Source organism: Equus asinus, chromosome X (genome assembly GCF_041296235.1).
Source record: "Equus asinus isolate D_3611 breed Donkey chromosome X, EquAss-T2T_v2, whole genome shotgun sequence".
Taxonomy (NCBI): domain Eukaryota; kingdom Metazoa; phylum Chordata; class Mammalia; order Perissodactyla; family Equidae; genus Equus; species Equus asinus.
In genome coordinates, this window is record NC_091820.1 from 99,297,255 (window position 1) to 99,325,157 (window position 27,903).

The 27,903-nt window shown below is 35.6% G+C and overlaps 1 protein-coding gene across 5 annotated transcripts in view; it reads left to right on the forward strand.

The window, feature by feature from the left end:
- The window catches only part of NRK (Nik related kinase), a 123,823-nt gene that overhangs the window by 76,185 nt on the left and 19,735 nt on the right, over positions 1-27,903 (forward strand). For 4 of the 5 annotated variants that reach the window (XM_070502556.1, XM_070502553.1, XM_070502554.1 and 1 more), the window contains exons 9-21: positions 465-519; positions 4,730-4,808; positions 5,861-6,036; positions 7,629-7,692; positions 8,113-9,280; positions 11,623-11,730; positions 14,765-14,832; positions 16,662-16,756; positions 19,470-19,567; positions 20,593-20,957; positions 22,527-22,863; positions 25,542-25,728; positions 26,204-26,344. In XM_070502556.1, the coding sequence (XP_070358657.1) occupies positions 465-519; positions 4,730-4,808; positions 5,861-6,036; positions 7,629-7,692; positions 8,113-9,280; positions 11,623-11,730; positions 14,765-14,832; positions 16,662-16,756; positions 19,470-19,567; positions 20,593-20,957; positions 22,527-22,863; positions 25,542-25,728; positions 26,204-26,344 (2,941 nt within the window). The remainder of the gene's footprint in view (positions 1-464; positions 520-4,729; positions 4,809-5,860; positions 6,037-7,628; positions 7,693-8,112; positions 9,281-11,622; positions 11,731-14,764; positions 14,833-16,661; positions 16,757-19,469; positions 19,568-20,592; positions 20,958-22,526; positions 22,864-25,541; positions 25,729-26,203; positions 26,345-27,903) is intronic. The other variant, XM_070502555.1, reaches the window with a different exon arrangement.

The following is a 27,903-nucleotide window of genomic DNA, read 5'->3' on the forward strand; positions in this document are numbered from 1 at the left end:
CTTTTGATATTTCAGTTAAGGTAACAATGGCAATAGAGTCATGTGCCACATAATGATGTTTTGGTCAGTGATGGACTGCATATACAACGGTGGTCCCATAAGATTAGTACCATATAACTTATGTGTGTAGTAGACTATATCATCTAGGTCTGTGTAAATATACTCTATGATGTTTGCACAACAAAGAAATCGCCTAACGGCATGTTTCTCAAAACGTGTCCCCGTCATTAAGCGATGCGTGACTGTACATCCAAGATGAATTTTCCTTACACTGAACCCCATCCCATATCAACCAGATAACATATTCCTATAATGTCTGTCTATAGTGAAGCTTTATCATAGAAAGTCCATAAAATGACTCTGGCATTGACACTCCCCTCAGCGAAAGATTGTTTTGAAATTCTGATTACTATCAGTTTCCCATTTTTAAGTGACATTATTTTTTATCATCTTTTCCTTTGCAGAGTGATGTGTGGTCCGTGGGAATCACTGCTATTGAAATGGCTGAAGGGGCTCCTCGTGAGTAAAAATGTTTGATATTTGTTAAAATCTAGGGAAATATGCTGTACAAATCTGCCACTTGTAGCAGTCAGCTTGTACTCGCCTCACAGGTGCCACACTATGTGCCAAACTATAAACGGTGGCCTTTTCAATGATCACCAGATGCTCCAGTCAGAATGGCCAGATAGGTCTAGAAAAAAGTTGGTGCTTTTCTCTCCTCTGATATCTTATTTTAGGTTGATTGAGTGTTGTTTCAATTTAAGCTCAGTGGTATTTTGTCCTGACAGTCCTAATCAACCAGAATGTAAAGCATTCTGGTAAATGTCGACTGGTGGAATATTTAGATTCTAGAATATTTACAGTCACACACTGCTACTACTTTAGACTGTGACAGTTGAGAAAATCCTCCAGTGGTTTATTGAAATTGAGCCAATCCTCAACAATATTGGGAAATAAGCTTTTTTTTCCTTTGGAGTCAGTCTAGCTCACCTTTGGTGACTTCTTTGTTCCTTTTAGCCACTCCAGTGCCCTTTATTGCTCAGAGGGCTCCATTTCCTCTTGTTTCTCCTTCCTCATCATCATTTAAATGACTTGTTCTTTCAGGATACTGCTTTCTGGTAGGAAAGTAAAAATAGAATGATAACTTAGGTATAAGTGATTGATCACCATCTAATGTATGACCCCATAAGCAGAGCATATTTGCTATCCTTAATACCTAAATCCAAAGATAGAAATGATTAACACATTCCTGGTATTGTTGAATGAGAAGTGAGAAAAATGCTTGGAGTATGTGTGGGGAGGGGAGTCTAATTGGTTTGCTTCCTTCTCTCCAAGCAGATCCTATAGGTTCCCATATTCCCGCATGCTCTGTTTGGCAATGTCCACCCACCAAGTTTTACAAGCTTGGACTATCTTAGCACTATTTTTCAAGGCCAATGGGAGTAATTTCAAGGAGTAGAAATAGTGGTAACATAATTGTTAAGAACTCCTGGTGTCCCTTCGAATATCCCAGAAGAGGCTTGGGTTAAAGCTGGGACAGATGTGGAGATCAGGTTGCTGCTGCATCTCTTCTACCACCCAAAAAACTGCAAAGTACCTATGTTGAGGGAGTAAAAATAAATGATGGAAGAAAATTATATATGCCACATATATAAAATTGAAACAAGACTAGGAAGATGAATCTTATTCCTCATTAACTCCTGATAATTTCCCTTTGTGAAACATGCTTAGATTATGTTAGATTGAGTAGCAGCAGCTGCTGCTTCTCTCTTGCTCTCTCTCTTGTTTTCTTTAAATACAAGATACAGTATTTCATATGCATATTGATGTGTATATTTGGTTAGAATGCACGACTGCATCAAGTAGAATGTTTTTTCTTTTGTTTTTGAGTGTTCCTCGCCATTTCTTTCAAAAAACTACCATTCTACATTTTGCAGATTTGTACTTCTTGGTTCACCTTTTTTGTTTCATGTTTTCACTCTAAAATATTAAATCTTGGGAGGAAAAAAGGGGTAGTGAGAAAACTCACAGAAAAAGTGCAGAGAAGGAGTTTTTAACAGAGTACATAAATGGCAAACTTCTTGCAAAAGACAGGTGAGGATGAGGATATTCTTAACTTACAACAATAGAAAATAAAACAATCATGCCTGGGTAAGTAATTGGAATGGTGCAACTTTGGTCATGAGCAACTTGAAACAGCTACACTGCTAAAATATTTGTCTTTAATCAGCCTCCTTTAGTGCCTGGAGTATTAATTTTGGATGGAAATGATTGTCATCAATTTAACTGCAAAAATCCTCCAGGTCATGAAAATTATAAGCTCAGAGATGATAGCCTTCCAAAGTGACAGTTATGTGATAATTGCTTCTGAGGTCCAGATAACAAAATTCCATTCTTTCTTTGGTAAGTCTCTCCCAGAGAAGTAAAAAGAGAGGGAGAATTTCTCACTGGAAGGGTGCTGTAAGGGATCTCACACGAGAGAAGATCTGAACCGTTGCACACCACGAGCTTCTTAAGTCTTTGGGTTCTGGATAAGAATTCAAACTTAATGTGGAGACCTTTACACCAAGGCCAGACTACTCCTAGTAGTTATTCAAACATCAGAATATCATAGGCCGGATAATATTGAATAGGTGTGGTTCTTTGTTTCCCTACTCTATGGCAAAGTGAATTGTTGGCCTGGTGGAGAAGCAGGATAAGGTTGACAGTTTACTCCTACTCTCCCTCCTTGTCAAGGATCTACACCAGCCAATTTACCTTAATCTGAACCATATCCTTCTCTATTTTAGCATTCTCTTTGGCCTTGTAGAGATTATTTTTAACATTTTCAGCCATGATTGTTTATAGTCCTTCTTCTATTCCTTGTAGTGTCTCTCCCTTACACCTCCAGCTCGATCTTTACCTGAGTGTCTCATGACTCAGATTTACCCGTCTCATCAGGAGACCCATTCCTTCAGTACTGAGAAGATTCCTTCAGATCTAAACATATTGTAGGAGTAAACCACATTATTTAAACTAATTCAAACTACCCCCAGTTTAATGTTTCCTACCCATCAAAAGATGTGTTTTCAAAGGAGGTTTGCTATTTCAAAGGAGTGAACTTCTAATGGTGGAAGTTTGGGCAATGTTGGAGATATGGAGTGAAGGGGGATTTCCTAGCATTCTTAAAATTAGACCATATAGGAAACCTCCACAACTGCTGTTTGACATAGCTGTTGTGCCCATCCTATCCTCCATTCCTTTGTGGATTTCTCCTTTCCGTTAATGAAAACTTACCTAATCAATGCCCTACCTCTGGACCTCTGAAGATGTTGTTTGTTGACTGAATGATGCTCAGATGTTGTTAGATGACAACCGCTTAATATTGTACAAACTCACGATATGTTTAAAGGACAGAATCTGGTGACTGATTTGACATAATAAAGGAATGAAGTGAGTCAAATATGAACCTGATCTTTTGAGTTTGGGGCTAATTCTGCCCTCAAGTATCAATTTGCACCTTCTATTAATTTATACCCATGTAATTGAAACAAAAGCTTGACCTTTGAACACTTGCCTTTATATCACTCTAATGAAATTACCCTGGGAGTTTTTTCCTACTACTATGAGAGGCCAGTTTGGCATTGTAGTTTTTCTGGAGATGTATCATGGGAGAAGAATGATGGCCCTAAAGAGTCATTAATATCAAATTTTCCTCACATGAATGACACACTTATAGTGTTAGATGAAATTTACACTATGGCTCTCCTTCAGAGATTTTTTGTGCTGCCAGTTTTCTTTAATCAAAACACCAGAGGAAGTAAGTGAAGTGAGACACATATTTAAACCTTTATAGAAAAGCCCAGAATTCCCAAACCAGTGAGGTAATGAATTTATATAGCACATATTGGAATAGGCTTTTCTTTGTATGGTTGTGTGTCTGAAAAAGAGAATGACAGTCCAGTAACTTGGCACAGACTTGAAGCGCCAGATAGTTAAAATCTTTATTATAATATCAGTAGCTAATATTTACTAAGTGTCTACTGTATGCCAGACACTTTTCTATGTAGGTTGCCATTTAATCCTCACAGAAACCCTTTGAAGGGATTCTTGATATATTTTCTGTTTTTCAGATGAAGAAACTGAGGCACAGATAGGTTAAGTAGTTCTCCCAAAGTCACAAAGAAAAACCTAGCATTTGGACCCAGGTGATCTTACACTAGAGAGTGTGTTCTTAACAATTAATTACACGATATCTACCTCTTTTCCTAGGACTGTGAGCTTTCAAAATAGATTCTTCTCATGTTTTTAGACTACTAAGTCATTCTTTATATATTATTGTGCTTAGCTACTAGTCTGGTTGACTTTTTTAGCCTATAATTACATATTCCAATTTTACGACTGTAGATGCCTACAATACAAAAACTCAGAAGAGGGCTTGTCACCACTTTTAGTTTACTTCTCTAGCTATATATCATCAATCACACATTTCAAAATTTTTATCTAGTATAATTTATTATTGATTTGTCACACCTGGCAGTAGCAAGGCTTTAGGATCTTACATAATAGACCGCTTGCATTAAAATGGGCTTTTCCTTTAACTACATTCTTTTGTATCTATTTATTCTTTAGTGTCTATTCAACATGATATGTGAAAGAACACTGAGAATTCCTTCTGGAATGAAGAGTGTGCTCAGTAGTTACCCTTCTTATTCATTCTAATTCTAAAATTATCTGTTTTGCTTTGCAGCCCTGTGTAATCTTCAGCCCTTGGAAGCCCTCTTCGTTATTTTGCGGGAGTCTGCTCCCAAAGTCAAATCCAGTGGATGGTAAAGATGAATGACTTAATCTCCTAAACACATTAATTTGAAACTTTTATGTAGCAAAGTAGTTTTAATTCATTTGGTCAGTCCTGCTTCAATATCCTTATTGGACAATATTTCCTAAAAACCGTTACCTTAAGTGGGGGGTCTAAATGCCTAGTTTTAATTAAGAGCTAGCTAGCTAACTAGAAACAAGTAATGCCCTCCATAGCATATAATGGTTACATTACTGTCCTGGCATTAAAGGCATATTCAGTTGTTTCTCCAGTAATGGACAGACCAATTGAAACCAATTGTGAAGTTTCTCATTGTGCTAGATCAGCAGTCAATGATTGTGACATACAGCCCAGTTATTTGACCCATTAAACTAAACATCCACATACCTAGAGAAGAGGACTTGTTCACCTAAGGGTGCTACAAGCCAACTAAACTTGGGACCCTTCTGGCTGAAGCTTTTTGATCTAGTACCTGAAGCCCTTGCTTATTGTTAGTATATGTTTCTTGCCCTGGTAGAAATGGTGACTATGATTTGATTGCTGACATTATTCCTATGATTCATTTTAGCCCTTCCCATAGATTCAGGCTTTCTGGCCACATCTGTTTTGATGGGCTATTTAATTAGTTTTGTCCCGGTGCTATTAGCACCCTTTTTTGGATCATTACATCCACATCTCTGTAGCTCACAGTGCATATAGTCAAGTGAAACATTCAGGCTTTAAAGCATGACTGCTGTAGGTTGACCAGTCTGTGCTCATGGTCTATGTATATCCATCCCACTACCTGACTTTTTACCATGTACATACTTCTAAATTCATTGAAGTTTCTACTATTACTTGGGTAAAAAATGCCGTTGACGCTGGCCTCTTCTGAGGTTTGAATGGCATTACTGTGTAATGGATTTTGTCAAGCTATAGAACATTTGCCAATTGAAAAGGCAATTACAGCTAGAGACAACTCTCTCTAAAAATATGACCCTCAGAGTGGCATGTGGGTAGGGGCAGGAGGAGGTGTGGCAGGCATGAGAATGTTCTTTCGTCTCTTTGACTCATTTGTTTTAGGTCCCGCAAGTTCCACAATTTCATGGAAAAGTGCATGATAAAAAATTTCCTATTTCGTCCTACTTCTGCAAACATGCTTCATCACCCATTTGTTTGGAATATAAAAAATGAAGGACATGTTGTTGAGTCATTAAAGAAGCATCTTACTGGTATCATTAAAAAGAGACAGAAAAAAGGTAAAATATATGAACTTTCACTTACTGGAATGAATAGTCAGATGAGAGCAGAATTTATTCATTTATTTTTTTCAGAAAAAATAATATTTGTTTTAAGAATTAGGTTGAAAGTGAAATTCTGAGGCCTTTGATATTTAGTTTTCCCATTAATATGCCATGTACACTTAATTTATTATCTCTTGTGTGATCATCTACATACATAAGATTATAAATCATTGCCAGTTACAACTGGAAAGTTTTCATATTTACAAAGACCTTGAAAGCCTCAAGAAGAATTTTTTGATGTACCAAATTTATTTTAAGAAAACTCCTAACTGAAGCAATAAAATAAATAAAAAGATAAAATTTATATCCTTACTGTTCTTTTCTGGCTAATATTTTGATTAACTCCAATGAGATAAACAGATTTGTAATTAACCATTTATTGACTGTTAATTTTAAAGTAATGTCTGTGCACATACAAAGTTTGTTTTATGACTAATCTCCAACTGTAAGATGTGATTAAAGGAACTAATTTATACAAGTAAAATTAAGCTTCTATATATTAATGCCAAAAATGGCAGGATGGATTTTCATCAAATCCAGAGAAAATGACTTAGGAAGTTCTAACTTTATAGGTTATATGGCATATTCTACATTTAATTTGGGGCACCGTAGGCACGGTTGAGAGTAGCAATGAAATGGAAAAGGGGGAACCTGAAAAAGATACCAGGCATTCTCAGATTAGCTACAGGACTGATTGCAGTGGAGCTTCTTCCATCTGCGTAACTATGTATATCCTATTTTGGAGTGAGAAGCAGCAGGAATTAATTTATTTAACCATGATGGAGAATTCATTGGACCAATATCGCAGAAGCCAGCCAGCCTCAAATGGGCACAGCAAGACCTCACATCTACTTGAGAATTTGCTAATTTCCAGAGTTGCAAGATTTACAGAATGTTACCTGCGAGAAAAGTCACATTTATATGGAGATTACGTGGAAGATGTAAATACAGTTGCCCTAAACACTTTAATATAGAAAACTCTAAAGGAAACTTCTGTTTGTAAGCTTCTATATTTCAGTACAGCACAGCTGACAGGAAAGCTGAACATTTTCAACGTGTTAAGTGTAAAGCCCAGAATTTAAATTTTTACCTTTTAATTGAAAAGACGAAAGATCCTGATCCTTATTTCCAAAGACCTTCATTGAAAGGACCAAACATAGGTGTGGGCCCAAGCCATGAAGTTCCTACATCTAGACCATACACCTATAAGCCATGTTCACCAACTATCTAGAGTTTCTCTTGTCCCTTTCTCCCTTTGCCTTTCTCAATTCTTTCTCTGTAGAATTGCAGCAATCAGATTGCTAAATTTTCTTTCCTATGCCCAGAGTAATTAGTCTCTATGGATTAGTTTCACCATGCCGCAAAAGTGGGCCTAGGAACTAGGATATTGTCTACATCACTAACCAGGTGTGATTTGAAGGGTTGTCACCTTTTTGTCCTTGTAAATTCACTCGGCATCCTGAACGTTAGAGGGTGCAAATTGACTAAGGTGGATTACATGAATCTTGGCTGATTGTTATGTGTTATTTTTTCTCTTTCATAAAAAGGAATACCTCTGATCTTTGAAAGAGAAGAAGCTATTAAGGAACAGTACACCATAAGAAGATTCAGGTGTGTGAAACGAATTACATATACAATTTGATGTTAGCAATTCATGTAAGACAGTTGATTCAATATTGTTGCACTTGAGTCAGAAAAACTGAATCCTTTCTGATACAACAAATAACAGGTCTCTATTTTCAAGAGAAATCTGAGTGGAGATGTTGAAGAAAAATTTTTCTTACTACTCAAAGATTCCTTAAGTTCTGAGAATAGAATGATCAAGTAGATTATCAGACCATTAAGGTTGAGTATATTAGTAATACAAAGAATATTTTAGACATTACAGGAATGATTCAAGAAAGATTTACTGAAAATATCTTTATTGCAGAAAATGTTCATAAATAAAATAAATAAAAGCATTTCCCCTGAATAACTTCACTCCACTGACAACTCTAATTGTGTGGCAATCATCTGTATGTTTATTTCTAGAGGACCTTCTTGTACTCATGAGCTTCTGAGACTGCCAACCAGCAGTAGATGCAGACCACTTAGAGTCCTACATGGAGAACCTTCTCAGCCAAGGTGGTTACCTGATCGAGAAGAGCCACAGGTCCAGGCACTTCAGCATCTACAGGGAGCAGCCAGGGTGTTCATGCCACTACAGGCTCAGGACAATGCACCTAGGCCTCTACAGGGGCAAGCCCAGGCACCTCAGCGACTACAAGGGGCAGCTCAGGTGTTCATGCCACTACAGGCTCAGGTTAAGGCTAAAGCGTCTAGGCCCCTACAGGTGCAGATTAAGGCACCTCCACGACTAAGAAGGGCAGCCTGGATGCTCATGCCACTACAGGCTCAGGTTAAGGCACCTAGGCCTCTACAGGTACAGGCACAGGTACCCAATGAACAACAGGCTCAGACCCAGCCCCAGGCATCAGAAGAGCCCCAGGATCTAGACCAGGTACCAGAAGAATTTCAGGGGCAAGGCCAGGTACCTGAACAACAACAAAGGCAGGGCCAGGCTCCTGAACAACAGCAGAGGCAAAACCAGGTACCTGAACAGCAGCTGGAACAGAACCGGGCACCTGAACAGCCAGAGGTACAGGAACAGGCTACTGAGCCCACACAGGCAGAGACTGAGGCAGGGGAACCTGAGGCATTACGAGTACATGCCCAGGTGTTTCTGCCCTTACTGTCACAGAACCACCACGTGCTGTTGCCACTACATTTGGATACTCAGGTGCTCATTCCAGTAGAGGGGCAAATGGAAGGGTCACCTCAGGCACAGGCCTGGGCACTAGAACCCCTGCAGGCAATTGGCTCAGTTCAAGCACTGATAGAGGGACTATCAAAAGACTTACTTCGAGCACCAAACTCACATAACTCAAAGCCACTTGGTCCACTGCAAACCCTGATGGAAAACCTGTCATCAAACATGTTTTACTCTCAACCAGAACAGGCACGAAAGAAAAAATCAAAGGTTTCTAGTCTAAGGCAGGCACTGGCAAAAAGACTATCACCAAAGAGGTTCCGGGCAAAGTTATCACAGAGAACTGAAGAGTTTGAGCTCTCAGATTTAGAAGCCCGCAGGCAAAGGCGCCAACGCAGATGGGAGGATATCTTTAACCAGCACGAGGAAGAGTTGAGACAAGTTGCAAATGTAAGAGTTTCTGATATTTTTACTGAGTCAAATACGCAAAGAAAATATGCTAGTTCATACTCATGTTTTCTCTCTGTGAAACCAAATGAAATAAATATTTCTTGTGTCCCAGAGAAGATTAACTAATTTGTGCTTCAAATAAATTATCCTGAAATTTGCAGATAATTGTGACTAAATTTGAGAAAGAAAAATTGTCTTGAATGATCCAAGTAATTGCTCGAAATCTATAGAGATATAGCTTTAATTATTAGTTTTCTACCTATTGCTCCCTTAACCAGTAAAGGGACATCATATGTACGTTTAAAATTACTATTCTGGATCTTTAAAAATCACTTTCTTAGTTCAAAATGTCAATTATAACTCATTAAAAATAAACAGGAAAACAAATTTGGTTTTGTTCCTCTAACTTCTAAGTTAGTTTACTTACTCTTTCTTCCCATAGAATGCTGAAATGTACTAAGTGAATTGCACTGATTTTTGTACTTCAGAATGTTTAAATCAAGGTTAAAATGAAAAGGAAAAACAGTCTCCAAAATATTTTGTATATAGTTACCATACGTATGACATGTCTTACTAATTTTCCACCTATTTTACATAATTAATCAATGAAGTGGGTATATAGAACATGACACAAGTTACAAGTTTGTCCCTGCACTCCTTTGAACTGTGGTATGCAGTATGTTGATCTCTTTGTCTTATTTTGGAATAGAGAATAAAACAGTTTTTCAAAATTCTCTACTATAAGTGGATATAATTTGGCTGGAGTTGATGAATTCAATCTGACAAATCTAATCTGACAATGAAGAGTTTGTGAGCTTCATAAATAAGTTAATGAGGTCAACAAAATTAGGAGAGTAGTTGTTTTCTAATACTCCACAGCATCCATTTATATTAAAGAAATCATTGTGAGGATCCTAAATAATCCCTGGTATCACCATCCATTTATCTAATAATAATGAATGTAGTAATTACAAATGAACCTTGTCTGAATGTCTGGATAAGGGAATCTTTTGGTTTGTGTCCATTGAGACAATTGAACAAATGCTATTTCCCTGACATGTTTAACATTAGAAAAGGCAAAAACAACAAGAGAAGAAAGGCTCAAAAGGGTAAATGGATGTCTAGCCCCCCCCGAAAAGCTGGAAGATACGAAGAAAAAGAATCCAGGTAGAGAAAGGGAGAGGTATGAGTCTAGAATAGTGATATTTGCCTGAAATTAGGGCATCTAAAATGTTGATGACTATTCTCAATGAGCCCTAGTAAGAATCGGATCTAACGGATTTTGCATTTATGAAAGACTTACGCATCCCACAAGACTCAGTATTAGTAGCATGGCACACACTTATTGTCTTTCAGTATTATAGATATACATGTGAGAAGCCATTCTAAAATGGAAGAAAAAGTCAATAAATAATAGTAATCAATCCCATGACCCTGACATCTTGTATAGGCGTTCATATCTTTATGTGTGACTCTTAAAGAAAACCTGAACGAGTAGAAAATTATTGATCCTGTAGTCAAAGTCATAGGCCTTTTGGAATACCTGAAAATTTATTAAAGTTTAGAGACATTTGAGAGTGCTTCAACTCACCAGAGGGAAAGGAAACACATTTTCTTTTTTTTCTTGAGGAAGATTAGCCCTGAGCTAGCTACTGCCAATCCTCCTCTTTTTGCTGAGGAAGCCTGGCCCTAAGTTAACATCCATGCCCATCTTCCTCTACTTTTATACGTGGGACGCCTACCACAGCATGGCTTGCCTAGCGGTGCCATGTCCACACCCAGGATCCGACCCAGCGATCCCCAGGCCGCCGAGAAGTGGAACGTGCATGCTTAATCACTGCACCACCAGGCCAGCCCCAGAAAACACATTTTCAATACTCTCTTTGAGTTGAAGAAATAATATTGATTGGCTTAAATAGAAAAACAGGAACTTTTCTAAACTCCTAGGGCTCAATTAGAGCTAAATATTTGCACCACTGTATTAGGGATCTTCCATTCCACAGGAGGACCAAATTTTGTACTTATAACTGCTTACTAAATATGACAGTTTGGGGTTATGAATTAAGCTTTAGGCCAGAGATTCTTAACCTGGGTCTAATAGATGAACTACAGGTGGTCAATGCAGACACGTATGTCTATATACAGTTTTCTACAGAGAATCTGTAGCATTCCTCGGGTTCTGAAAGGGATTCAGAACCAAAAATTATTAGAAACCACTGATTTAAATCAATTTTAATATTTGAAAATTATTCTTTTAAATTGTGAATTAGGATGATAGAGTTGCTCCTATCATTTGCATTTTAACAACAATTGAAATATTTATTTTCCTTTTTCTTTCAAAGGACAAAGAAGATGAATCATCAGACAATGACGAAGTATTTCATTCAGTTCAGGCTGAAGTCCAAATAGAACCATTGCAGCCATACATTCCAGATCCTAAAGGAAACGAGGTAAGTTTCTCAACATGAGTTACTGTGACATTAAGTGCCTAGAACAGTGTTTCTTAAAGTCCTTGGTCTCAGGATTTCTTTATGGTCTTAAACATTGAAGACCTCAAAATCTTTTGTTTATGTGGATTGTGTCATTCGATATTTAATGTATTAGAAATTGAAACCAAAAAAATTAAAATTAAATTTAAATTAATTTAAAAAGTAATAAGACGATTACATGTTAACATAAGAAACAAATTTATCAATTTGTTAATGAAGAATAACTATTTTGCATCTCGCTTAGTGGAAAACAGCTGGGTTCTCATGTCTGCTTCTGCATTCAATTTCTTGCCATATGTTGTTTAGATTGAAGTATATGAGTGAAAGATGGCTTCTCACATATAGGTAGTTGGAAGGGGAGAATTTTCATAGCTTTTTCAGATAATGGTGGATATTCTTTGATAATGCACCAAAACTAAAGAGGTGGCATCTAAAACCATGTCAGTGAAATTTTGTATACTTAGTAATGTTAAAATCCATTGGGCTATTGTGTGCTATGAATAGTTTTTCTCCTGCAAGATTTTGTATCTTCATGAATTGGTTAGTTGGAAAATATTGGTTTACTGTGTATGTAGATCTTTCCAAATATTTATGCATTTCATTATACAACATCAAGAAACAGCATTTGTTAATATCACCATCAATTTCATCATAACAATTATTGAATATTTATAAACTGTGAAGTGCATGGTGACAGATAAGAATTTAAAATTTTAATTTTAAATTTTCACTTGAAAGCTCAATTTTATCATTGCTAACAAATAACGTCAGTTTTCTCCTTAAATTTACAGGCTTATGGCACTGATTTTAAATAAAATGCCTGACAAATAACCAAGTTGAATAATTGAAGTTTGTCTTGTCAGTCATCCTTTTAAGTAACAATATTGCCCATGAGAAATTTGGGTAGTTCAGCTTGTAACACAATCACACATACCTTTTGCCTTGATTCTATCTGTTCTGAGATGTAGTTTATGACAGGGTCCCGGTCATTTAACTTGTGGTTTATTTTCTTACACTGATGGGAGTAATCAGGTCAGTCCTGCTGTCCAGGTGGTCTTTTGTTTTCATGACTATATTAATAGCTAGTTAGCACATGATATTGGTGAGGCCCAAGTTGCAGTTTTAATTCCTGTGTGGACACAGTAGTATCATCATAGCCAGCATTCCTAACAGCTAACCATCTAAAAATTTCCTGGTCCCTAAGGGCAACTAGGTGGATGGGTGAAGAACTCAAAACTTCTTGCCTTACTGATAGTGGATCAGGAGTCTCATTGTTGTTCTTAATCAGCACAACAGCCCCAGATCTCTATATGTCTTCTTTCAAGATGCTTCACAGTAGTCTGCTATGATGTCTTTCATGGTCAATTACCCTTTTTATATATGTTCCTTCTGATACTAACAGTCCTCTGAAGTGAATAACAGGATATTGCTTTATAAATACTAGCCACTGGCAGAAGGAACATAACCTGGATTATATTATTTAATTACAAGAGGCAATACATCTCCCTCTGTGCTTTATTAAATGATGACTTTTCACTTACTCTCAGATAATAATTGTTACTTTAAGCATGACACTTTAAGCGGGAAATATAATGAGCTGTATCTGATTGGTTTGGGATACATCATTTGCTTTAGTATATGCTATTCTTACTAATCATTCTCTGCTCCCCAATTTTCAGACCAAATACGGTCAATTCATATTAGGCATTAGCCTTTCTTATTTTTGGCCCTTACCTCTTCTGAGTAATTTTGGCCTCTGGTTTACTAGTGTCAATAAACTTTGTGAGATCAGCTTCATGAACCAAGAGGCCTAGACTGGGTCGACATGATGCCACTTACTTGAATCAAAAGTCGAAGAAGTCAGTCAGATGTCCTGCCTACTGCCAAACAGCTGGTTGTATTCGGAAACACTCACTAGCAAAACGTGAATGATTGACAACACTTTTCATTTCTTAACTATCTGTTTTTTGGAGTACAAAGACAACCTTGATAAGTTACTACATAGAGAAAAAAATAGTGTAGTAAGGTTAGTATAGTTTCTAGAAACTATAGAGTGATTTGATCAGCATGAAAATGCTACAGTTTTTTAAAAAGTATAACACATTGAATTTTCCTTTCTAAAGAATCTGGTGTGACAGCCTCATCGAATAGTCAGAATGACCTATTTTTGGGGTAGCTAAAAACTATTTTGAGTAGAAACCTAGTGATATAAAACTAAATGAGGCAAGGCCACACTGCATGGCCCTATCTGCTAATGTTAGCAGAAAGGAAATCTGCCCCACTGATGGCAACTGGCTCATTATATACGCTCTTTCTTGAGTATTTTGCTGTATTAGATGAATGAATAATTGATAAAATCCAAATTAATTCATTTAGAATTGAAAAAATATTTGGAGCACTGATTATGACATTATAGTCAAATTGTAAAGTGAAAAGACATACCTTCTAAAAGATGAGACACTTTTGACCGTTTAGAGATTTTAATGATGTGTATGTGTCTGTGTTACAAATTGAAAATCTAGGGTTAACTTTAAAGGGTGAGTGTGTGAGAAGTTTGTACTTAAATTTTGAGTGAGAAGTTTGGACTTGATATAAAAAGTAATATGAAAACATAGAAAGAATATTAAATTAGCAGTTGGAAAACACATTCTGATTATAGATATTCTTTGACTTGATGTAAAATTCTCAGAAAACTCATTTTCCCTCTCTGGGCTACAGATTCCTGAATAATAAAACGAAGGTATTTGATCATATGGTCTCCAGAATCTGATATTATACTAAAATTCAAGGATACCATCAGAAATTATGGTTAAGTAGTTCTAATGTTATACTAGAAGTAATTATGAAAATATGATCTATTTATGAAAATCAGATTTTGTAAGTTGTATTTTTAGGAAAATATCTCTATACGAAGAAAGGCATCTTCCTATAAATTAATAACTCAAAATAACTTATGATCAAGAATTCTACTGAAGTATTGCATTGTTTCTTTAAGGTCCAAGAGAGATCTAATTCTGTGCCTTACAACCAGGCTCGTGCACATCGTGTCAAGTTCTCTTCAAGGTATACAGCTCTGATTTCTTTATTCAAATTATTCACAACTTACTATCACATGGAAAATTAAAGCTTATTTGTTTAACAATAAGTTCTATATGAAGTCAAAACTAAAATATTATTGATAACATCATCATCATCAACAATGTTGGCCCATATTTAAAATCTTAACTGCAATGACCCATTAACTGGATCTTTCACATTTGGACATACTGCAATCTCAGTGTCATTTAGTTTGATACTTAGCTGGTAAAATCCACAATTTAATAGAAGAAACAACAATTGAATTCTTTGACCGCTTTCAATTAGTAATTTACAATAAAAAGATGTGAAATTTCATGTGCATCATGCACTTCAATTACACGTTTCATCATGTAATACATTATGAATATCGTGTACTACGTGATAAAACACACACACAAACCATTCCTAACCTCAGAAGCTAATGCCATAGAATGGGCAAACCGGAAATGACCTATAGAAAAAATCAAATCTAAAACTCAATATTATATCAATGATATTTTATACTAGTCACTGTATTTTTTATTTCTGTAATATTTATGATCTTCAGGAATTTTCAAAGATCATGTTTCAGATTTTAGATGTAGTGTGCAATGTGTTATATTTGAAAGCTAAATTTTAATGTAGGTTTTCTTTGAAAATCATACCCTCTCTAATCCTAACTCATAATGGAGGGAACTTAGGCTATATTTATTTACTCAGTCATTCAGGAAATATTTATTGGGCACTTACTACATTCAAGATACTGGACAGTATGGTAAAATGGCATAGAGTTGATACTATCTAGTATGTATACTCCTACATCATAATTTTTAAAATCTCCAGATATTTATGTTCTTGGATTTAACTGGTGTGTAGAAATCTTGGAAAATTGGAAAGCCAGACTGGGAACTTTCTGTTTCTCTACCTTCAGTGAATGAGTTGTCACGGTCTTTCTGACCACAAAGGGAGAAAACAGTTTGGTTTCGTATATCTGTTTTTGATATCATGGGGTATATGACTTTAATAAAATCCAATATATAAAAAAATAAATAAATCCAATATATAAAAATCAATATTGCTGTTAAACTGGAATTGGTTGTTCACATTACAAAAGGATTTTTGAATTTATGAATATCAAATGTATTAACTTTAAATATAGTTAAATTTATAAATTAATTTAAATGAAACTTGAGTCTTTCCTGCATTTGGGGGTCATATCTGTTCCAAGTCTAAATCAATAACCAAAGTCCTTCTTATGTAGAAATGCTAAGGCAACTATAAAATTTAGCAGCATTGGTCCAAAGAAACTTTCTAAATAATTCCTGAATTTGAATAATAAAAGTTGAAGTGTTCTATCTATCTGTCTATCCATCTATCTATCTAAATCAGAACAGGACATTAAAAAACATAAATTTCAGGCATTTGAACTCAAGATGATAATGGTAGAATATTTGAAATAGCAATAACTTAGCTTTTTTATCATGTCAAAATCCTCACATACACTATAAAGTTATGTTTATTGCTGTTACCCAGAAAATAATATCTGAATATTAACTTAAAGAAAGTTTATAGGAATTTTTAGAAATAAATATGATGTGTGAAGGAAACATATACTATATGGAAACACTTTTTGTATTTTGGAAATTGTTTCTCTGTTCTAGATAGAAAGGCAGGTTTGGGGAAAATGGAAATTGGAAAATATTACTTCAGCTCTACTCCTTTTCATTTTGATATATGCCCGTATACTTAAAACTTTTTGTTGATCTTGATGTTGACTTGTACCTTCCCTTTATGAATGTTCAGATATGGCACATGCTTTTCTGTCTTTTCATTAGTGTTCCTCAGCAGCCTCTTTCGGAACAAGCTCAGAAGCCCATTGACGTCAGACAAAGGAGTTCGCAAAATCCTCAAAATTGCCCAGCAGCATCAGGTGATTCAAACCAAAATTTAAACAGTCAAAACACAAGCTAATGTTTAACAGTTTATATTGCAGAAATCAAGAAAGAATTTCAAAGAGAAATAAATCAAAAGTGTTAAAGAGGCCAAGGAGGATTAAGACCAGGAGGCCACTGGATTTGGCAGTTGGGTGGTTAGTGATGACCTTTGAGAAATGGAAAGTAATTTTTCTGAAGTTTATTCTTCCAGTTGGGTAGTAGTTATGAATGTGTTTAGCAAGGCGGAGGATGTCAACTTTAGTTTCTATACCATGTGTGAAAAATATGGGAAAGGAACTTGGGAGAGGCCTCTCCAATGGGCTAAAATTTATGGACAACCCTTTGAATATTGAAATATTAGGGTAGATGTAAGCGTGTGTTTTATTTATGAGTTTGTTATTTCACCTCCCCAAAGTAAGATGTATACAGTATCTCATAAACATCCTTAATGTTACAAATTGATGTTTTTACTCAAAATACATGAAAAATTAATCAAGAGAACCATGAAAATAACTTCACAAATTGTGATATGAATTTAAAACAAGTGATTTATGATGTGCTTTTGAGAGAGCTTAAATGAATTATAGATTTGTGAAATATCACAATAAACAAAGTCAAAAGTTGTACCTTAGATCATAAAATATGGGATTATCTACTTTTATGCAATTCAAGTAAGTTAAGCAAGGACAAAATGCCTCACTGAGCCCACATGTCATCTGTGAAAATATAGCATACAGATTTTATTGAAATGTTAATAATAGAAAGGATATATAGGTGTACTGTATTAAAATAAGATATTCAAAGACCTGAACTTAAAACACCCATTTTTCTTCATAGAAGACTCAGATAATGGCAGAATTCTTTTAAATATTATCTTGTGAGAAATAAGATAAGCCCGCATGAAGAGTAACTTTAGAAATTTTTTTTCCTAGAATCTTTTTGGTTTGACTAGGGCTAATTTTGCAAATACTGGGCAAACAACTAAAAATGTAAGGTTTATTCATGTTGCCTTTTTTGAAATAAGGAAATCCTGGATTAGATCTCAAAGCAGTTATGAACAGTGGTGGCAGGGAGAAGGGGATAGCGTCTGTGTATATAACAGCTAATGTTCTTTTCAGCTCTAAAATTTCCATTATTTTATTGTGTGTGCTACACAGCCCATTTGAAGTTCCCATGAGATTGCATACTTCATCATGCAGGAAATCAGAGTACCTTACTACAAATTTGCCTCAAAATATCAAACACTCACCCAAACTTCTTTTTTATCCTAATAACACACAAAGAGACTTGAGAGAAAATGGTTTCCTGCAGAAAGATAATAAATTTCAAAAGCACAACAGTGCCAGAAGATGTGGACACAAATTGTGGGATGTACTCGGTATATTCTCAAAAGATAGCAGTGTTTGAAAGTACATGCTTCTTGGAATTGTAGTTTCTATACATAAGGCTTCAAGTAAAAGAAGGATAGTACTACTTATCTTTAAAATTCAACCATGCAAAAATAATAAACAGAGACCTGAGCATCCCCTTAGTGAAGCTTTTTCTAAGTACACTCACATAGATCTACTGATTTTTGAGCCTAAATATTCTCAATGGATTTTAAGCACAGGTGGTTTTACTGTACCACTATTTCAATCTTAATATAAAAAATCCAGACAAATTTGCATTTTAAATGGAAATATTTACTCTATAGAATTGAGCTGTGCATTGTGATAACAACTAGCCACATGTGGCTATTAAAATTAAAGCTAAAATGGGGCTGGCCCCGTGGCCGAGCGGTTAAGTTCACGCGCTCCGCTGCAGGCGGCCCAGTGTTTCGTTGGTTCGAATCCTGGGCGCGGACATGACACTGCTCATCAAACCACGCTGAGGCAGCGTCCCACATGCCACAACTAGCAGGACCCACAACAAAGAATATACAACTATGTACCGGGGGGCTTTGGGAAGAAAAAGGAAAAAATAAAATCTTTAAAAAAAAAAAAAATTAAAGCTAAAATGAAAATGAAATAAAATTTAAAAGTCAATCCCTCAGGGACACTGGCCAAATTTCAAATGCTAGATAGCCACTTGTAGCTAGTGGCTGCTATTTTGGACAGTACAGATACAGAACATTTCTATTACTGCAGGAAGTTTTATTGCACAGCGCCAGTATATGATTCCCAGCTTTATTAAAAGGGTTAAGTTTTGTCTCTTTTCAGTTGTTCTCTTCCCAACTATATTGAAATACTTGAGGATATATCATTGATGGGAAATGGTGGGATTAAGATTGCAGAGTCAACTCTCTCCTCTTGAGAGTTTTGTCTAATCTATCATCTTCTAAAACACTGTTGGGCTTTTTTTCTACTGGTTAGTATGGGAGACCAGTGGTACCACCCAGCCCTTCCTATTCTTGATACATTCTTTTTTTTATAATGGAACTGTCTACCAGTCTTACTGTGTATCTTCTTACACAGAAATATTTAGCAAGTGTACACTTAATATTGAAAACAGAAAAGCCACGTAGGTCCACGGAGAGAACAAATCTTGAGCCTGTCACTACCCCTGAAAACAGAACCTAGGACCCTGACCCCATGAGAATTTCTCAAATTATGTTTCCTGAATTGAAAGAGACTACAAGAAAAATACCAAGGGATTCAACTGGTACACTATAAAAATGAAGGCAATAGCTGTGATCACCACTGTTACTAATGTCATTTTGACATTCCACAGAATCTTCTTCTGAGGAAGAAATTCCCGTGACCGGGAGGAGGTCCCAGTCATCACCTCCTTATTCTACTATTGATCAGAAGTTGCTGGTTGACATCCATGTAGGTTTTCATCTTAATTATTAACACATTTGTTTCTGTTCATTTCGATTTCCAATTTCTTTTAACTTACTTTTGTCTTCACTTGAAGGGAAGGTTAAAGTGTTTGTTTTTTTAGGTACTTTTTCAAAGATAGATTCCCATTGCTATATGAGTACGCAGGATATGAAATCTAGAGATTGAATTTGAAGTGGAAAAACGTTTAATTGGTCAAAAAATATTTTATTTTCACATTCTTGTTCCAGAACACATTCGAGAAAGGAGTGATCAAAAGCTATTTGTAGAAGTTAATCTCAAATTAAGGAGTAGAGGCTAGATACTCAATTTTTGTCTAATATTGTTCCTTGTCTGATAAGGCAATGCATAAAAAATAAAATATTTAGTGAAAAATGCTGTCTGATTGCATAAATAAAAACAGTCTTCCAATTCTTTTTGCAGCGTGCTTTTAGATCATTTCACTTTGCTTTTGTAATTACCCCTACCCTACCACACACACATCCCTTTCAGGTTGCTCAAAGGTTGCTTATAAGACACATACCATACTTAAAGGTGGATTTATATTAATTTGCTTCTTACAAGTGTTTCAATTACACTAAGACAAACTATGTTGTGTAAAAATAGAGCTGGGAAATTAAAATATCAATTTTAAGTGCTATGTGTTAATCCCAATATCAGAGGATAAAACAAAAGGAAAAAGTGACTGTATCTTCTATAGAGCGTCAAATCATCTATTCTACTTTCCAGTACCAAAACCAAATGTCTACTCCTCAGCAGACACGTAGGGGTAATAAAAAACAAAGTAAATAAATTTTGCCCTGTGTGGTTCGGAAAGGCCATTAATGATCACAGGTTGAGGTTTGGGTTTGGGCATCTCATCTTCACAAAAATGTTGGCTCTATCTAGTGAGTAAATATCATCATTTCAATTGAAAATATATTTTAAAATATTGTCAGCTTGGAAACTTTCCAACCTAGAAGAAGAAAATGAAAGGCTACTAAAGACTACATTAACCTTTCTTGTGCACACAGGTTCCAGATGGATTTAAAGTAGGAAAAATATCACCCCCCGTTTACTTGACAAATGAATGGGTAGGCTATAATGCACTCTCTGAAATCTTCCGGAATGATTGGTTAACTCCTGCACCTGTCATTCAGCCGCCTGAAGAAGATGGTGATTATGTTGAACTCTATGATGCCGGTGCTGATACTGATGGTGATGATGATGATTCTAATGATGCTTATGAAGATACCTATGACCATGAAAATGGTAATGATGACTTGGATAATCAGGTTGATCAGGCTAATGATGTCAGTGAACGCCATGATGATGATGACAATGATGCAGCTGTTGATGACAAAGAAAATAATCATGATGATACCCCTAGTTGGCCAAGGTTAGTTTTCCTGGATTACTTGCACTATCCATGTTGTATAATTTCAGAACTATTTGCATCCTTGGTTTACTTTCAAAATTTATTACCAAGAGGGTAAATGAATTGCACTTTCATATTGGTAAGTGGTTGATCTTCAATAAGCGATTTTAAATTATTTTACTGCAAAACACTTAATTTTGCATTTTTGTATATTGTATTTTATTACCATTCAAGTATTTATTAGGTTCTTTATAACTGGAATTGTCTGGGTGTTTCTGTTAAAATTAATGCTGCTGATTCATCCTATCCTGTAAAACCACAATGAGTGTGAGAAATGGGGTGATAAATTAAGTAGTGTGCACTTAATAACTGTAAGATAAAACCCTGATACTTGCAAACAAAATCTCTAAATTTGCCCTGAAAATGAATTGCAAACTTGACTCTTACTTGATATTTTTAGGCTGAAAATTACTAGCTTAGCATTATTCTCAGAATTTTGAAAACTGCCGTAACTAAATTCAGTACTCATTCAATTTTATCTTCTTATAGAATAGCTGCCCAAAGTGACAATATTTAGTTAAGTAATGTTTTTGGCATGCCACCAGTTGTTTGCTGTATTTAGTTCCTTGCTCGTGCTCTAGACAGGCAGTATGTTCTTATTTACATTTGTTCATGGTATGTATTTAAACTGCTCTCAAAGAAGATTGGTTAATATAGTATATCTTTAAATTTTTAGAGAAAAATCAACCATGGGAGAATTGTTTGCTTTATAATATTGAAATCCATGGGGTTTTTTTGTTAATTTTCAAATGTGATTTGGGGAATATACATGATGGAAAAGACTATAGATCATTCAACATTTTTTCTTTTTTGCCAACTAAAAAATTCTACCAAGAATTCCATTGTCAAATAAATTAGCTTTTAGAATTATCATAGGTACATGTTTATGTTGTCTCTTATGCAAAAGATCATGGAGACATTTTGTTAAGCTTGGTGTTCTTAGTAACTAGTTAAACAACTATCTCAGCTTAATGAGATCTATATTACTGAACTTACTGGTGGTAGTAGTAGAATAATAAATGGGATTCTGTAGCAAAACAGTCAATACTCATGTTATAAAATCAAGGCACATGTCAAAATAAACATGAATTAGACATATTATAAGAAGAATTATTCAAATTCAAATATGTTGTGGTTGAGCCAAAGATATGGACTTGATTATTCATGGGGCTGTGAAGCTGCTAATGCATGAAGCAGTCTATTATTTAAGAAAAAAATACATATTCTTGCTACTAACCTAACACGTGTTACTAATAAAAGATGCAAGTTCTCTTCCATCTGCCATCCAAATGCAGGCAGGGAATTGATGATGGCTGTGATGTTAATTCAATACTTAAAATTGACAGGACATAAGGACATTTTTCCTGTCTATATCATGCCAGTGGTGTTCACATAGAGAAAAAGCATGCCTGGAGATGGTACATATGTGTGACACATGTTTAAAACACATCCTAATTCTGTTTCATTTGCTGAATTTCAAATGTGTTTTTGTTGGGTGGCTCTCTTTTATTGACTGGATCTTGTTATCAGGCCAAGTTATGTCAGAGATGGAAGCTGCAAGCAAGATGATAGAGATGGAAGTGATGGAGGAGAAGGAACCTGCAGCAGCTATGGAATCCAGAGAGCCAGTAGAAGCCATGGAGGAAGTGCAGCCAGTTGGTGCAGTGCAGCCACTGGGGACCGTGAAGGACATGGAGCCAATATAGACAGTGGAAGAAGAGGCAAGGAGGGAAGTGGAGGTGAGGGAGCCAGTGGAACCAATGAAGAGAGTGGAGCCCTTGAACTCAATGGAGAAGAAAATTGCTCAGAGACAGATGGTCCAGGATTGGAGAGACCAGCATCCCAGGACTTTGAACATCAACAGGAGGTAATGCACTATTTGAAAAGAATGAGTTCCTCTCCTTGTGATTGTGTTTCTTCATGCGATATGTCACATTTCCAGCCATTCCAAATATATTTTAAACTTCTATCCAAAAGCCTTAAATATTTTTAATTATAGCTGTAGATAGATCTTTACTTCTTCTAATTTGGATGGTTCCTATTTACTTCCAGGGACAAAAGTATCTTCTTTGTTTGTTTACCTTTATTACTCAGATCACATGTTTGGGATAGTGTCTCTTAACACATACATTTTTTTTTCTGGTAAGTTTTTACTGTGGTAAAATAGACATATAATTTTATATTTTAATCACTTTCAAGTGTGCAATTCAGTGGCATAAAGGACATTCACAATTTTGTACACCCATTACCACTATTCATTTCTAGAACTTTTTCAACATCTCAAATAATTAACTCCCCATTATCCTCCCCCCAGCCCCCGGTAACCTCTATTCTACTTTCTGTCTAGATACCTTATATAAGCAGAATCATACAATATTTTTACTCTTTTATCTAACTTGTTTCCCTTAGCATAATATGTTTTAGGGTTTATCCATGTTGTAGTATGTATCAGAATTTCCATAATTTTTAAGGCTGAATAGTATTCCATCATATGACTATATCACATTTTGTTTATCCATTCATCTGTTGATGGACATTTGGGTTGTTTTCACCTTTTAGCTATCATGAATAATACTGCTGTGAACATTGATGTACAGGTATCTGTTGGAGTCCCTGTTTTCATTTCTTTGGGCCATATACCTAAGAGTGGAATTGCTAGATTCTATTCTAACTTTTTGAGAAACTGTTAACACATACAGTTTAAACAGAAGTAATGTACTATGTTTAGATGATGATTTTGTCATTCACAAAACATTTACTGACTTTATAAATAGGTTTAAAATACTCAAATAGTTTCGCAGATGCTAGATCAATAGGGATTATCACAGAGAAGATTTCAAGGAGCACCTGGTATTTGAACTAATTCTTGACAGATGAGGAGTATTTGGATATCTGAAAACACAGATGAGATTCAAGACAGAGGAAATATCATGCTAGTTTACTTTCCCAGCCTATTGTTCTATCACACGAACTAGCTTAGAAGATGTCATGCTCTTTCATGAATTAATGCCCTTGTATAAGCTGTTCCGTCTGTCTCGAAGGCTGCCCCCTCACCTCTTCTCTGCTTGGTGAATTAGTTATCCTTCACCATTCAGCTCATTTATCATCTTTGACTTCCCAAGACAGAATTATACATCCCTTCCTCTGTGCTTGCAAGCATTTTGCCCATAGTTTCATTTTAGTACTTATGACATTGTAATTTAGTTATTTGTTTACTTGTTTTTCTCTCACAGTAGATTGTGAACTCTTAAAGGACAGGAACTATGTTTAATTCATCTTTGATTACTTTTCTTTACCCACTCACCCAATCCCAGGGCCCAGTCGAGGTCTTGGTCTATGATAGGCACACAATAATTGTGGGAGAAAGCACTGAAGGAAGGAAACAAAGAAAAAAGAGAAGAAGGAAACTCCTTAGATGATTTTTAATTGGAAAGCAGCATCAATGGGAAAGTATCTATGTCCATTTGTCTATCTATCTATTGGTCTGTCTATCTATCTACCTACCTACCTACCTACCTACCTAATTATCTTAATCAAAGACATTAAAACAGGATGTCCCACCATAGTTTTCATAGCATCCCTAGGTGTTTCCAGTTATCTCAAGGATGTTTTTTGACATTTACAGAGTGAATGGATCCTCCTTTCATTTTAATTTAAAAAGGACATGTTGCCATACGACACTTTCATGGTTGGAAAGGTCATAACAACAAGTCTTTGACAGGGCTGCACAACTCTCTCAATGCCAAAAATCACTGTTTAGACACAAAGAAATGGTTATCAACAGACAGGCTTACCAAAAACAGACGGTATGTGTTTCCACAGGATATGGTATCCCACATAAATTCTGTCACATTTTGTGGCTTTATCCTTGAGTTTTTTCTCTGTAAGTTAATGGAAGCCAGCTAGATTTTCAGTGAAACATGTTCACACTCTTGTATTTGTGTTGGTTGATTTTCCATCATTAGCTTTGTCGTTTGACAAAGTGGAACACATACTCTCACTGGCGCTTTTTGTTTTTTCAAGTGGCTGTTTGGCATAGCATAGCTGAATGTAAGCTTTGGAATCAAACAGACTTTGGCTTCAAACTCTGGTCCCCCTACTTATCTCTATAAGCTTGAATAAATTATTTAACTTTACCAAGCTTTAGTCTCCTTATAAGTAAAATGGTGATAATTATACTTACTTTTTGGATTGTTATAAGGATTCACAGCAATATGTAAATAAGATGCCTAGCAGATTACCTAGTAGATAGAAAAAGTTCCACAAATATTAGGTTCCCAAATTGTACAGCTAGGAACTTCAAGCTGCTTGAATTTCTCCTCTGACATCAATTGTCTTAACATAGATTAGTTCTCTGTTACGTTCTTCTGGTAAATGTGGATTTTATAAGTGTGCAGAATTATAGATGCTACAAATTTTGCACTCTCTTTTTCAAATGACCCTTAGGCTTTTTGTTATATTTCAAATGACCCCTAGGCAAAATATTATATTTCTCTTGTTGTTAATCTCCTAATAAGTCAAAATCAATTTTCAATCTTCTTTTAGGAGCCAGGCAGTAGAAGTGAGGCCTCAATCGCCGTTGCCTCAGGCGCCGCACCCACAGCACCTGATGGTGAGAATGACAGTATGGACATATCAGAAGCATCAACAGAATCAGGTTTTCCTGTCAGCCACTCATCTCCTTCCGACGGTTCTGGGAGTGCTGCAAATGCTGACTTTGCCTGTGCCATCTGTAAGTGTGTTTAATATAGTCTCCAAATGCTACAGTCTGTTCACATATTAAATAGTGTTTGACCACTGGTTCATGATCTGGAAAGAATCAAGTCATTCTTATATTCAGTTGATGTAAATTCAGATGGATATATGCTTTAAAAACATGTTTTCACTGAATCTTTATGGCACCTAAAATTGAACTACAATTGAGAAATTGAGTCCCTCATCTGGATTTTTTTCTTTTGCAGTCTGATCACAGTAACTTAAAATACTTTTCTATTCAGAAATGTATGTTAGTCATCATGATTTATGCTATCTGATTGTTTAAGAGTTAAAGAAATGAAACTTCCAGTAAAAAATAAAATACAATGAAGGAAAAGGAACTTTTCTAAACTACGTCTCACTTATTGAAATATTCAAGCTCATATGGTTTATACATTAGTAATTTTTCTCAATATCTTCCCCTTACTTCTTCACACTATATGCTGGATTAGTGGAAGTACCTGAGAAATCACCTAAGCGACCCTCTGGAGTCAATGTTAACCCACTATATGTCTCTCCTGCATTTAAAAAACCACTAATCCACATGTATGAAAAGGAATTCACTTCTGAGATCTGCTGTGGTTCTTTGTGGGGTGAGTTTGTTTTCTTAAAGCTCATTTGTTTTTGTTAAAGAATATACTTTTATCTACATAGCAAACTTGCGAGAAATCATAGATGGAAAACATTTGTTTGCTATTACCAAACCATCACCAACCAAATAAAAATGTATATATTTATAGTAGTTAATTTGCTCATTTATTTATTTTTTGCTGATTTATTTTCACTCAGTGCAGTTTGATGTTTGAATTGGCACTCCTTCCCCTTTTTATTCTTTTTCTTTTTAACCTGAATTAACTTGGCTAACATATAAAATTGGATTAGGTTATAATTGCTTGAAAACTTGAGCTTAGTATTTTTAATTTAAGGTGGTGTGCAGCATATAATACCTAATGAGATATTATAAGAAACATTGCTGCTGCCTCGTGTTTTTAAATAATCTTGAGGATTTATAGAGACAGTTCCTTCTGCGTCTTTACTTTGATAGACTTTCTCAATCCCTTGTTCCAGAAGAATTATACCTGCACTGGTAGTGCTGAGATAATATTTTAACTCAAGCCAATCTATATCATAATTGAAACAGAATAAATGAATGCAAGGAGAGTAGAAATCCAAAGTAAATGCCAACCTCCAACTTGCAATTTCATGGATTTTGCTTAATGTTTGATTGAACAGGGGACATAATTTTAAATTAAAAATAGAGCAGTGTAGTAAACATTATAGTTACATAGATTGAACAACTTGGAAAAAAACATGTCATCCTCAAAGTTTTGCTAATATAATGTGTCAGATAACAAGAAAGCAAAGTTTACTTCATTATCATTTCAATCATGCAACTACCCAGTTAGTGTCGAGTAACTCATCTTTATAACTTGTGGTTTTGTATTTATAACTTGTGGTTTTATATTTTGAAAAGTAAAAGATTACAGTCAAAATTGACTATCCTTCCCCCTCCCTCTGTGATTCCCCTGTGGGAATCAGGTACAGTTCCAAAACCTGCTATTGGCCATTACTTAGAGAACTGGTAAAGTACATAGTGGGAAAATGAAGGCCGAGACACTTGTCTTTTCTCCTTATACCCTTGGAGCACAAATATTCTCCAAATAGAAGGAAGACACTGGTACTCTCCCTTACATTACATTGCTGATTTTCTCCTGTGTCTCAGGTTATCAGAGAAAACTCCTACAATGGTTTGAAGTGTATTCTAACTTTAGTTCAATCTTCTCTTTCAGTCCTCTCATTTGGTTTTTAAACGGTGCTTGTGCTTGAATGAATAGAGCCAGCAGACAAATAACAGAGTATAGGAATTTAGAGACGTGAAAGTAGGAACTAATTTCATAGGCACTTAGCAATGTAAGTTTTTTTTCATATAAACATGAACACAGAATCACTCATATTAAAAACAACTTACATATAATTATTTTGAAAGCATTAAAACCCTTAGTTATAGTTAGCAATGAGAAATCAACTGAACTGAAGCCTGTGTAGGTGCTAGACATCCTTAATGTTTAATGGTAACTTTTGTTCAAAAGAGTTGATTGGCTTTTATAAAGTTTGGGGCACTACTAAAGGATGCTGAGATATACATGAAGTT